General features: G+C 36.9%; 1 protein-coding gene across 3 annotated transcripts; it reads left to right on the top strand.

Annotated features, from left to right (window-relative positions):
- The first annotated feature begins 2482 nt into the window (after positions 1-2482).
- Positions 2483-13408, top strand: Mtx3 (metaxin 3). Of its 3 annotated transcripts, XM_010604147.3 has the most exons (9): positions 2483-2605; positions 3030-3099; positions 3451-3527; positions 4412-4504; positions 4993-5175; positions 5320-5396; positions 5874-6031; positions 7244-7332; positions 10281-13408. In XM_010604147.3, the coding sequence occupies exons 1-9, from the start codon at positions 2525-2527 to the stop codon at positions 10386-10388; spliced, it is 936 nt and encodes a 311-aa protein (XP_010602449.1). In that variant the 5' UTR covers positions 2483-2524; the 3' UTR covers positions 10389-13408. The 3 variants fall into 3 exon arrangements, with proteins under 3 accessions (XP_010602449.1, XP_010602456.1, XP_010602462.1); XM_010604154.3 differs by lacking the exon at positions 4993-5175; XM_010604160.3 differs by lacking the exon at positions 7244-7332 and having other exon boundaries at positions 10281-10362.
- The last annotated feature ends 275 nt before the right edge of the window (positions 13409-13683 follow it).

The following is a 13683-nucleotide window of genomic DNA, read 5'->3' as shown; positions in this document are numbered from 1 at the left end:
CTCTTTCATATTTCTTTAGTATTTTATTTACATTTCTAAACTTAGTCATAACAAATGATCCATTATACCTAGCTATGTATATTTTCCTTTGTAGACTCAGGAGGAAAGAATTCATGTCTTAAATGTCTGCATTCTCTCAGAGCCTTACAGTGTCTTAGATGTAGTAGCTGCTCAGTAAACCTGTTATTTAGGTTTAATTGTAATATGCTAATCTCAAATGAAAAAACATTCCTCAGATGAAGAAGTCAAAACAGCAAATAAATATATGAAAAAATGTTCACCATCACTGGCCATTGATGAAATGCAAGTTAAAACAATAGTGTGATCCCACCTCACTCCAGAAAGAATGGCTGCTATCAAGAAATCAACTAATAGGTCCAGGGATTTAGCTCAGTGGTGTGGCACCTGCCTTGCAAGCACAAGGTCCTGAGTTGAATCCCCAGTCCTGCAAAGAGAGAGAGAGACAGAGAGAGAGAGAGAGAGAGCGCGAGCAAAGGAAGAAATCAACTAATAACAAATGGAAGGACTATGGGGAAAAAAGAACTCTTCTCCACTGTTGGCAGAAATGCAGACTGGTGCAACCACTGTGAAAATCAGTGTGATTCCTCAAAAAATTAAAACTAGAGGTTGCATTTGACCAAGCTATTCCTCCTCTTAGGATCCTCCCAAAAGAATTAAAAATATCATACCTGAGCAATATATGCATACCCATGATTATAGTGGCACAGTTTGTAATAGCTAATTCTTGGAAATAGCCCAAATGCCCATCAACTAATGAATGAAGATGATGTGGTTTCTTTTATACAATGAAATACTACTCTACCATAAAGAAGGATGAGCTTCAGACATTTATAGCTAAATCGATGGAGCTGAGCCCATAATAAATTGAACACACATTTGAATACCACATTCTCTGGTGTGAGAAACCCAAAGTAGAAATAAAGATTAAAATGTATAATAGATATTGGGAAATGGGAAAAAATGTTCAAATGCAAAGAGGAATAAGGGAGAAAGGTGGGAGAAAGGAAGGAACAAGAAAAAAAGTGAAAGTAAAATGGAAACAGCTTTTGTACATGAGAAGGGGGATGGTGAAAAGGGGGTGCAATGTACCATGTACAGATGCAAATTCCCTATAAGTGTTACCATTACGTATACCTAGAATGTACCAATAAATGTTGTACTATCAAAAATATGCTAAGCATATACAACTATAAAGTACTAATGGCTTTTCAAGTTTGTATCTTTTCCTTCCCATTACTAAGAACTCTTTATTTTCACCATGAAAGACTAGCAACTGACATTGTAATTTTGACAGCTATGTAAACAGTAAGAGTGCTAGAAAATACTTGAAGTTATTTTGTGAAAATCTGTAATTTCTTTTGAGCTTTCAGTTGTTTAAGGGAAACTCATCTATCTTAGAAGGACATCAAAAAGGAAGTGAACTCAGAGCATAACTTAAGGATCCCGTAAAGATTATTGCCCCATTCAGAAACAAGACTCAGTAAACCAGTCCTAACTCTAAGAACCAGTAAATTTACCTGAATCACGGCATTTCCAAGTCCTATCTTCATTCTTTAGTGAGTTTTCTGAGAAACTGTCAGGTTTAATTTTCAAGAAACCAGTCTATGCCCACCAGGACCATAACCCCTTGTTCAATAATTAAGATTTCACGCTTGCCTCTGAAGCGCAAGGTCCCAAGTTTGACCCCTGCTACCAAAAAATAAATAAACAAATAAATAAAGATTTCAAGGTGGTGTCAGCAGAGCATTAGCTGAGAAGCTCTTCTAAGCACAAGGCCTTGTGTAACTGCATTCACCTCACATCCATCCTCCAAAGCTAGTCCAATTCTGTCTCAAAAAGCTTTTGTACAGTGAAAGGCAAAAGGTCAGCGACTATAAAAAATCTACAATAAAGGTACATACAAGGAGCTCCAAGAAAGAAGAGGAAGCTGCTCCTACCTTTGCATAGTTATTCCAAGCAAAGTGAAAATTAAGTTAATTTTTGAGGGAGCAGTTGAACAGGGAAGAAAGACATTCCAGATGGAAGGTGTAACAGTGAAGGCGGCAGAATTCACTTGCTAAATTTCAGGAACAGGTATACTTTCAAAGAGGCTGGAGCAAATGAACTTAGATGCTACTTGGCCTGAGACCAGAAAGACAGGTAGAGTTGAGCGCCAACTACCTGCCAAGTCCATTGCACCATGTCATTTTAAACACAATCCCGTAAACAAAACCCTTATTTACTTAGAGAGTAAGCCTTCTCCTGGTAAAGTACACAGAATTTGACACATAGTAGGCATCCAATATATATCTGAGGAATGACTGGCGGGTCCGCCTCCTTTAGGTCCCAGGAAGCTTAACCCCCAAACTAGCTGCTCAGCAAGCCACTACCTCTACCGCCCTTTCCACATCTCTTAGAGCCCCGCACCTTCCTTCCGCCCGTTCCCCCCACCCCCGCCCCGCGCTTCACGTGCCGGAAAGTGGGCGAGTAAGTACTTCCGGGTATAAAGGTCGGCCTCGGCAAGATGGCGGCTCCCTTGGAGCTCAGCTGCTGGGGTGGCGGCTGGGGTCTCCCATCGGTACACAGCGAGTCTCTGGTGGTGATGGTGAGGCCGCCCCGCCTGCAGGGGGGCGGGGAGAAGGGCGGGGAGAAGGGCGGGCCCGAGGCAAGGCCTGAGGACACTGGCTGGGCGTGTTGCGGCAGACGGGCTCGGTTCGCTGCACTTCTGTGTGCGCCTTTTCTCAATGAGTCACAGCTGGCCTGTGACCCCGGGGCCACAGCGGAAGCATCTTGGCTTCTCTGCTCGGCCCCGAGTTCCTCAACTTTGAAAAGCTATCTGTGCGGTGAAATAAAAGCTTTCCGGGTTGCGAGTCTCCGGGACCTTTGGGGGACAATGTCCCGAAAAGCCAGCTCCCTCGCCCAGGTGTCAGGAGACTTCTGCGTTTAGAGAACGGGACTGAAGTAAAGCTGCACTGAAGACTTGTATTACGTATTCACTTTAAAATGTGTTGTTGCAAACTCTATTTCAGGCTTATGCCAAATTCTCTGGTGCACCCTTGAAAGTCAATGTCATAGATAACACCTGGAGAGGTTCAAGAGGTACAGTGTAAACTTCAGACATCCCTTTCTGCTCTTCCCCCAATTCCATTTACACCCACGAAACCTATAGCCAGCCCTACAGCACCTTGGGGATTTATTTTCTTCTTACCGTGACCTTGGATATATGTCGCTTATACTTTGATCACTCTAATAGCCCAAATTGCGAGCCAAATCAGTGGAAATTTTAAGAAATGAAAGTGTTCTCTAGAACCTTGTGATATTGAAAAAATTAAAGACGTGCTTAGTCATTTTTCCCCCTCCAAATGCGCGATTGGTATAGCTTTTAGTGTATTGAAATCTCTATAGGGAAATCACAATGTGCCTTGTATTTTAATGTTTTTTTAATTATAGGCGATGTGCCAATTTTGACTACTGACAACAACATTGTTTCTCAGCCTGCAAAAATACTAAACTTTTTAAGAAAACAGGTGGGTGATTCCTTTTGAAGAAGTGTATTACTGATTTCTGCATGTAAAAAAAACAGTATAAGGTAGAGTTTGTTTTTTATTGTTTTGCAACTCATACAATTGGAAATGCCTGGAATCTGATGAAAAATAGACTTGAGAATCACTACCTGAAAAAACATGAATTTTACTGTGATTTGGAAGTCATATGGTGAGGTATAGACTTTCATGTACTTTTAATATAGACTTTTATGCACTTTGCTTGGATTTTATTGAAATTTATAAGAAAATTCAATTTAGGTATTTGCACTATTTCACTTATTGATAGCATTGCCAGTTCAGTCACATAGTTGTTACACATTTCTTGCTGGGTGTGACAGGAAAGTCCCACCAAGTAGCAACTATTTATTTTTGTCATGTTTGTTGAAATATTTCCAAAATGTTTGATACATATTTACTTAGAAGTATCCCAAATGTTTAAACATATAGAGATTTGTATGAGTGCAAAGTTACACTTGGTTTTGCCACTTCTTTTTAAACAAATGGTCTGTGTCAGTACAATTTGTGAATTGTCTAAATTAAGTTTCCTTTTTTCATGGTTAAAAATGCAACCAATGGAAATTTTTTTTTCCTTTTTAAAAATAACAATCACTTTTACAGTATTTGTTAACTTTGTACTACATGCTGTAGTCTTAACTAGTCCATTAACGAAAATTGAAGCAATAAGTTAATTTTAAAATCACATTGATTATGTGCATGATGTGATGCTAAGATCCTTATGTGCATTGAGCAACAGTTTTCGGTGGGCTTGTATTTCCCACTTTTAATGTCACATTTGCCATTATTTAGCTTCACTGTCCTCAAGATATTATTTGACTACTGAAGTGCTTTGGTTTTGTCTTTAATAGAAATACAATGCTGATTATGAACTTTCAGCAAAACAAGGGGCAGATACACTGGCTTACATTGCTCTCCTTGAAGAGAAACTTCTCCCTGCTGTGGTGAGCATTCATGAATACTAGAGTATTTTAGTGACTTAATAGAAAATATACTTTAGAAGGGAAGCAATGAAAAGATTTAAGAGTGGGAAGTTTGCATATTAATCTTTATTTTTTTATATTACTGTCTTACTGCATTATATTAGACATTCAACCAGTATGTGATATATAAAAATGAAAGAATCTCGTTTTGGAAATAAAATGGAAACCTTTTTCACAGTGTATAAAATTGGTTAAACTGTAAATCATATACTAAGAAAGTATTTACTGTGTATCTACTATGTGCTGGTGCTAGGTCTTGTTCTGGGTGTTTGGGATGTAGTGAAGACTTACAAACATAATTTTATTTTATCCTAAATCACTCTAATTAAAATTTGTGTAAAAAATTTATATAAAGTCACTTTATACAAAGACATTTATGAGAGACTCTCACATTGAGAAATCTTTTAATAAAAGAATATCCTTGGGATATTTTTGCTCTACTTTTGCAGCTCCACACATTCTGGGTAGAGAGTGACAATTACTTTACAGTGACAAAGCCGTGGTTTGCTTCACGAATTCCTTTTCCCTTGAATTTGATCCTGCCTGGAAGGATGTCTAGGGGAGCACTGAATAGGATTCTCCTGACCAGAGGGGAGCCTCCCCTCTATCATGTCCAAGAAGTAGAAGCACAGGTATGGTCTGGATTATTCTCCAAGCAAGGGCTTTCCAGGGAAGTGATAGGAAACAAAGCATAGGTTGACTGACCTAGAGATGCTGCCTCAAAAGCAGCATCTGTTATCTTTTCTACTTCTGAGATGTAATTCCACTTTTATTAGATATACAGAGATGCCAAGGAGTGCCTAAACCTTCTATCAAACAGATTGGGAACATCTCAGTTTTTTTTTGGAGATACGTGAGTACATTCCCTTAAAAATCATTTTTAGTACTTTGTATGCATATATTCCATGAGCAGTTAGTTCAAGCAAGTCCTTCCTGTGCCCCAAAAGATGAGTTTTTCACTTAAAAAAAAAATGTCATAGGTTTTTATTATAGGAAACTTTTTCTGAGTGGCAATCTAACTTTGGCTTAATATGCCATGTGTGTGAATATAAAAACTGAGTATGGTTCCCACCCTGCCTTCAGTCTATTTAGCACTTGCAAAAATGAGTATAATTTTCAATAAATTTTTTATAAATAAAATAAGTTGTTATTTTAAAACTACTAAAAAGATATAATCTTAGGTACATTGTTTTTATAAACTAAAATGGATGGTAAACCCTTAAAACATTGTATTATATACTTCAGACTTGACATATATTTAAAAGAAAAATTAAACAACCCCAAATTATATTTTCTTGTGTACTTACAAACATCCTTAATGTATTTTTAGGCCTTCTACCTTGGATGCCTATGTGTTTGGTTTTCTTGCACCTCTTTATAAAGTACGATTTCCTAAAGTTCAGTTACAAGAACATCTGAAACAGCTTTCCAACCTCTGTCGCTTTTGTGATGACATCCTAAATAGTTACTTTAGGCTTAGTCTTGGAGGTAAGCTGGCTCTACTTGGCTAATGTATACATAGTCTCCTGGGATGCATAATCAAAACTCATTACTTATTTTAATATAAAATGTTTATGCATCATCTTTTAATGCTGGTTGATAACACTTCACGAAGTTACATTTTTCCTGCTTCATTTTCCCCATTAGTTCTTATTTATAAGTAGACATGTTATATTTATATTTATTTATCTGGATTTTATATATTTCTTGCTTCTTTAAGTACTACCACTTTGAAGTGGGTGGTTTTCTTCTAAAAGATTAAACCACAGGTATTTTGAGTCCCACTGGAAGATAGTATTTATCCTAATACAAACGGGCAATTGGCTTAAATGATTTTTACCTGCCACTTCTAGCATTTTCCGGCGTGAACAGAAATCAGTGGTACATTGATTTTGGTGAGGTACTCCCATGATTCCACTGCTCGAAAAATGAGTGCATCAGACTGGAGGTATAGTAAATAGAGGGCAGCTGTCGCCTAGGGCATGGTTCTCTGTGAGCCTTTGTGGTTAACTGACTGGAATGCTGAAGGTGTATTGAGAGAGTTAGCTGAAACTGTCCTTTTAAGAAATTAAATTATAAGGATAGTGCCTTAGATGGATGGCTTTTTTTTTGTCTCATGGTTCGTTACATGGGAAAGATTAGATTAAAAGCCTTGAAACTATGTATCATTTAACCTTGTTATTTTGGAGCAGTTGCTAGCAAACCTTACTCCGCAACAAATTTTAAAATGTTGGGTCCTGTTCATGACTGCATGAATTAGAATAGATAAGTCCCAGAACTCTATACATTTTAAAGTCTCTTTAAATATTCAGTAGGTAGCTGTTAGGAAGTCAGTGCCTTAGAAAGCTATCCAAATAGTTGTCACCAAAGATTCACTTGAAATGCAAGAGGGGAAAGTACGATTTCAACTTCAGAAGGAAATACGGACTACTGTGTTTTTTTACTAATTACTGTGGCTGTGTGTCACTTGGATCATGATGTCTGCTCAGTGGAGACTTTAATCCTTTTGTTTAGGGTTTGGTACTGGAGCATTACTGTCCCTTTTAACTTTGCTTTTGAACCCAAAATGGTTTTGCTCTACATTTTTGGGGGGAGAGTGAGCACTTGAGAGAGTGAGTAGTTTCACAATTCTTTTAGTCTAAACAGCTTTAAAGACTTTCAGATTTTCCTGTCTTTCTGATTTCTTTTCTGACTTCTTAGGAATCTCTCCAGCTGGACAAGAAACAATAGATGCAAATCTACAGAAACTCACACAACTTGTAAATAAGGAATCCAACTTGATTGAAAAGGTCAAGTTTACTTCAGTCATTCTTTTACAGTAGTATAGTATTTTCCTTTCTATAGCTGGTGTTGGGTAATAAATTAACTTTACCCTCTCCATTTTCTAAAGAGTTTACATTTCAAAAAGTTATTTAAATATACTTTTACTATAGCTGTATACAGTACAATGTTTTGAAACCAGTGGTGTCCTGATTGCTGTGAGGGTAGTTCAGATAATGGTACTGTGTTCACTTTTACTACACAATTGGCACTTATCAAGCTAAGAGGCCTAAAAGATTGACTTAAAAAAAAAGAACAAGAAGTCTGGCACAGTGGCCCATGCCTCTAATCCCAGCTGCTCAGGAGGCTGAGGCAGGAGAATTACAAATTCAAATCCTGCCTGGGCAACTTAGTAAAACTGTCTCAAAAAATAAAAAGTGTGGCCAGGATTTAGCTCAGTGGTTCCACTGCCTGCCTCACAAGCACAAGGTTCTGAGTTCTATCCCTGGTACCAAAAAATAAAAAGGGCTGGGTATTTAACTCAGTGATAGAGTACTTATCTAACATTTGAAAGGCCACAGATTTGATCCCCAGCACTGCAAAACAACAAAAACGAGTTCTTGTTTTTCTTTTTTTCTGCACTTCTCCTTTCCTCTTAATAGTACCATGATATCTTTTTCTATGTTAGTTTTTCTCTTTCCTGTCCTGTGTTTTAAATATAATTGAGATTTTTCCACTAGTATACATACTTTGCCACTTTGGAATGTTTATTTTGTAAAAGCTGTATTGAGGAACTTGATGGGAAAGAGTCAACAATGGAAATTTCATGGGTGATTCTAACTGGGAAAATACAAGACAGTTGCACATTTTTTCCAATTGTCTGATAAGCCTGCTTTTTTCTTACAAAAATGAAAATACTTCATCCCTTCGCCAACACCAGCTAATATTTTTGAGGTCTGATGAGCACTGTAGTATATGAGGTGCATACAAGTTACCTCATTTAAACCTCACAGCAGCTCTGTACGGATGTTATTTTTGTCCTCATTTTACAGATGTGGATACTGAAGCTATTAGACTAACTTAAATCACCTGCCTAATGTCATTCACCTGGCATAAAGTGGCGTGTGAACTTCAGCCATAGAAATGGGACTCCAGCATGAGCTTTGTGACTAACTGTTCTCCCAAGTGGTCAGCTGTCTTAGCTTGTGAATGAAAGTGTCCATTGCTAGTGGTACTAATAGTCAGGCTTATCACTGCCATTCTCTGGAATAACCACCTGTTGCTTTTTGTAGTTTTTTTCATCTGTTGCAATTTGAGAAGTGAGTAAAACTAGCTAGTAAAATTGTAAGCATGCACAATTATTGAATTTTGGTAATTTGTGTTAATTTTGGTAAGAATTGAGTTAGTCTATCTCAAGTTTTTGCTCAGTCCAGTAAATCTCGTGATGGAAGTATATGAAGTATAAAGTATGTATAAAAGAATGAGCACTTGCCTACTAGGTGATTGCTATTCAATGTGTTTCACATTTTCTGTACGTGCCAAATTCCCACTGTATATGGAAGGGGCACCATGAAATACGTACTGTACAGAAAGTGAAACCAAAGGCCCTGTCACCACTTCATGCACATCCACCTGAACTCATCAGTTTGTGAAGGCGTTTTTGACCCATTTCAGTCAAGCCTTCCTTTCCCTCCACTCTCCTCTCATTTATCCCTGTGTATCCATTGGAAATGTTTGGTTTACTGGTTGCGACAAGACAGTAGTAGCAGATCCTGTTGGCCATCACTTTTCACAATTTGTACAGAAAGTCTAGAGCTTAAAAAAAGAGTTATGTTTGAGGAACTCAGTTTTGCAAGAAAAAAAACCTTAATCTAAACAGTTCACTGTTAATTTTTCTTGTGGAAAATTATAAATCATTTCTTTCCTCTTCCTCAAGTGTATGTTTCTGCTGAAAATTTTTTTATAAGAACACCTTGGGAAAATAAGGAAGTGTTTTGAATATTCTGCACATATGTAAAACTCTTTTAAAATCCTGCTTATTGAGTAGGTGACAGGAATCCTGTTTTTTCTTGTTTTTGTGTTTTTGATGGCAGTTACTTCCAAGTACTGAAGGTTAAGCTGAAAGTGAACACACCATCAGGATCTGAGTATTGCACTTTGTGAAGTACTCTGGTTAAAGGTAGTTTTCAAGGTTCTGAGTTCTAAATAATCTCTGTTCTACTATTTCTAGAGATGTTAATGTGCTTTCTTTAGTTAAGTCTGAAGTTCTTGGGCATTTTCTTAAAATGCTTATATTAATTTGTTTCTTTAAGGTAAGCTTAAACTGATTGAATATTGGAAGATGTGTGGATTAGGTATAAACAATTTGTCCTTTCTGCCTCTTTGTCTGTCTTGTTTTGGTCTACATATTATCAGCTGGAAGGAGCTGGTCTTGAAGAGTACAGGTCATTTTCATTGAGGCAAAAGGCTGTGTTGCAGTTCAAGTTCAAGTTTCATCTCTCATACTAGCTTTTGGACCTGAGACAAATCACTTAACTTTTCTGAGCCTTATTTTGCTATCTATACATCAGGGAAGGACTATGTCTGCCTTGTCATCGTCAGTGTATTGGGAAGATCAAATGCAGCATTGGGGATGCATAAACTTTATAAACTGTGGAACTTAGTGTGGCAGAATTAGTACTTTTACCCTTTTTGTTAGAAGACTCCTTAAAACTAAGTGATGCTATAAGTGAGTTAATTTTCATTTTGTGGAATTACTATAAATTGTAAGCCACATTGTTTTCTACAGCTAGTTCACTGGTATTAGTGCTATGATTCTTAAAATTCTTGAGAGATTATTTGTAGGAAGAGGTTTCTATGACAGTTCTGGCAACATATGGTTCTGTACTCTTCTAGGCTGTAGTTTGGAAAGGGAGGCCACAATCCACAGAAGTGGTGCCACAGCCTTAGTCAGATGTATCTTTTGTACTTCCTGCAGATGGATGACAATCTTCGCCAAAGCCCTCAGCTTCCTCCTCGGAAACTGCCAACACTCAAATTGACTCCAGCAGAAGAAAATAATTCCTTGCAACGGCTATCACCCTAACACTCCTCATGCTTTGTGGTCCTAGTTGTATGAATTGTTATAATCTCTTACACCAAGTGTATGAAGGCAAAAAGAAAATACTAGTAATAGGTATAAGGCAGACTCGAAAACAAAAGCTTTCTGTGGCTTTTTTTTTTATTAATAAGCTTGTATTTTAGCTTGGCAATGCATTTTAAATAAAAGTGCATGCTAAAGTGAATATGGTGGGTGGGAGGGAATACACACTGTACTGTATGTTTAAAAAAACAACAACCACAACAGCAACCTGCCTTAATCTTGGAAGATTTTGGCCTTTAGTTCATGTGTTGCTGACCAAAAGCTACAATTCTGTTCTGAATGTACATTCATAATTTATTTCAGTTAATTTATTTAGTTCATTAACTTAGTTTTCTTAGATCTATCTGAATACATAGTATGTGGCTTTATGCCTGAGTCTTTTTTCTTCTGTTTAGAAATCTGATGCCTATTTTAGAAACTAGGAAAAATATTAATTACTTCAGTAGAAAAGTCTGTATTTAAAAAGCAATGAGAAATGTGTTTTCTAATTACGTTCTCATAAGTCTAATCCTTTAGGAGCTTAGTATCATATATAAACATTAAAAGTGATTATATTTAATGTTTACCCAGTGACATGCACTTCAGTACACTGGAATTTGCTGATGTGTCCAATGAAGGCCAGCAAGGGCTGTTTCCATTTGCTCGGCAAACATGGCAGCTTCAGACCTAAGGATTTGTAGTGCATCTTTCATCATCTCATTGTGTTGATTCCAAGAGAACTGAATGTGTCGGTCCTCTTTACTATGTGAGGTCATTAAACCTTCATCAAACTTGTCCCGTGTTAGACACTGCTCAGGAGGAGCCTGCAGCCAGGGTGATAGAAATATTACTGTGCATCTGGTCCAAGTTCTCAATGCTTGACTCAGGCCATATTTTTTTATAAGAAACATATTATATTGTCACAAGGCTTCTGACAACCAATTGTTTTCCATATATTTTAACTACAGTTGAAAGATCCAAAGGAACAATCAGAAATACTTCAGACCATTTTCTATTCATTAGTTGCTGAACTGTTTTGAGGATTTGCTGTGTGGGAATTTTACTTACACTGTAATAAAAATTTTCTTATTTTAGTGGCTGAGGTGCTTCTGTTGTCCCAAGGCTACTTCTGGAGTTTTTAAAATGTAGGACCATGTTTTTGATTAGTGTCTTAAAAGATTACCATGGTGCTCAGGAAATCTTACCAAGTTCTGTGGAAACCAGAATGTTAAGAGAACAGGCTTTGTTGTCGAGAGACTCAGCTAGTTGGAGTTGAGTGAAGTTCAGCTGTGTTTGATCCATATCTTTCTACTTTGTTCTGTGTTTAGGTAACTATGTATACAGGAGTATTGAAGCAATTCTGAATATTTTCTCTTGAAAGTTTTAACTAAATGAGAAACAAGATTGTATTTTCAGTCTTGTTCACCTGTTTGGATGCCTTTGGGGAAAGTAGCTAAAGAGTTCACATTATTTCTACAACAGGGTGTGTGTGTGTGTGTGTGTGTGTGTGTGTGTGCGCATGTGTGTGTGTGTGATTCATCTTCAGAAGCAAGATATTAGATTCTAGCAATTGAAATAGGTATGAATATTTTATACTGAAAGCCATGACCATGAGACTTTACTGTTTTCTAGGATTGATGTATGTTGGAGAAGGGTGGTTAGCACATCAACCAGACATCTGTTTACGCTTTAGTCAAGGTTAGTCATTTTCAATCATGATTATATTAAACCTTCCAAAAAGCATTTGAAGTGGCTTACAACTATAAAACACATGTCCAACAGGACAATTGTGATTAATCTATGAAAAGATAAATTTGTAGGAGAAAAAACTATATCAGCACTAACACATTATAAATTGAATAGTGAATTTAACTTCAAGTTTTTCCATAGGTGAAGTCAAAAAATAATTGTGGGTTAAATAATTTCTCTGTCAACAAAGCTACTTGTGTTCATGAGGAACAGAAATGTATTTAAATATTTGTAAGAATGTGGGAGTTCGTGTTCTCATATTATACAGACCTTAGTGAAAATTGTACTGTAATTATTCATGTATTGAATTTTTAATCAAAAAGGTCATTTTAATATAATAAGTATTTGTCCTTTGCAGTAGTAGTATTTGTTTACTTTTTGGTCATTCCTTGTCTGAACTGTCTTTGACCTTGTATAGCCCATGATATTTCCAAACTACTACCTTTCCTGGGAGGCAAAATGTGATTTAGTAAGTAAGAATTATATGTTGAGTTGCTTAGTTGAGTTCATTTCTTTGTATAAGCAAATAAAATGATAGAAAACTATGTGTGACCACTAAATACGTTAGAGACCAGCCACACTTACAGGAAGCTCCTGGAAAAAAACAAATTTTGAGACTGGACAGAGGGCCTATAATTATCCAGTCAATTGCGCTTTGAATAAAGGTTGAGCTTGCTGGAAAAAATGGCCCACAGCCTTAAAAAAAATAGCATGAGCTGCTGTCTTTTGGAAGAGATGATGGAGATCATACAATAAGAGGGAATATGCTTGCGTTTAACTTTGTTAGCGGTATAGGATTAGAAAAATTGGTTAGACAATGCCCGTAAGATGAAAATCCTCTATCAACGGTCATCCATGAAATGGATTAAACATCACTAAAGGGACTGTCTAGAGCATTGAAGATAGTCTTTCCTTCAAAACTTTTTTTTTAATTTAACAAAAGGTTGGCATTTTTATTTGTTTGTAATTACTGTTTAAAGATGCCAGACACATAAACATGAAAGAATAGGGAAGCTTTTTTTTTGGTACTGGGGATCTAACTCAGGTCCTTCCACTTGCAAGGCAGGTGGCAGAACAACTGAGCTAAATCCCCGGCCCAGGGAGGCTTATTTTAATTAGAGATGAGTCATATTTCAAGTCTGTGAAAATGGGGAAAACTAATGTCAAAAGAGCCAGAAACAGGGCCGGGGATTTAGCTCAGTGGTTCGGTGGCCTGCCTTGCAAGTGCAAGACCTGAGTTCTAAAAAAAAAAAAAAAAAAAAAAAAAAAAAAAAAAAAAGAAAGAGGCAGAAACAGATAACTGTAATAGTATCTTAGTAAACCACTGTATTCAGGTAACTTCATGGGATGAAAATGGTATTTGAATTTGCTAGTATAATCCCTTTGAGTCTCTTCCAGAAATAACTGTTTACCAGACCAGTTAGATTTTCATGAGCTGTCAGAAATCTTAAACTTTTAAAAATCAAGAGTGAGAAAGCCAGGCTTGGTAGCGCACACCTATAATCCCAGC

The sequence above is a fragment of the Fukomys damarensis genome, unplaced genomic scaffold (genome assembly GCF_012274545.1).
Source record: "Fukomys damarensis isolate Sample0158 unplaced genomic scaffold, DMR_v1.0_HiC HiC_scaffold_1, whole genome shotgun sequence".
Lineage (NCBI taxonomy): Eukaryota > Metazoa > Chordata > Mammalia > Rodentia > Bathyergidae > Fukomys > Fukomys damarensis.
The sequence above is the reverse complement of the archived record's forward strand: the minus strand, read 5'-3'. Positions and strand labels throughout refer to the sequence as shown.

What these genes read in the sequence shown, in the direction of transcription:
- Mtx3 (XM_010604147.3), top strand. Translation starts at nt 2,525, where the DNA reads ATGGCGGCTCCCTTGGAGCTCAGCTGCTGGGGTGGCGGCTGGGGTCTC. An exon ending in GCGAGTCTCTGGTGGTGATG is followed by an intron (nt 2,606 to 3,029) that starts GTGAGGCCGCCC and finishes ACTCTATTTCAG; the next exon opens with GCTTATGCCAAATTCTCTGG. An exon ending in CTTTAGGCTTAGTCTTGGAG is followed by an intron (nt 6,032 to 7,243) that starts GTAAGCTGGCTC and finishes CTGACTTCTTAG; the next exon opens with GAATCTCTCCAGCTGGACAA.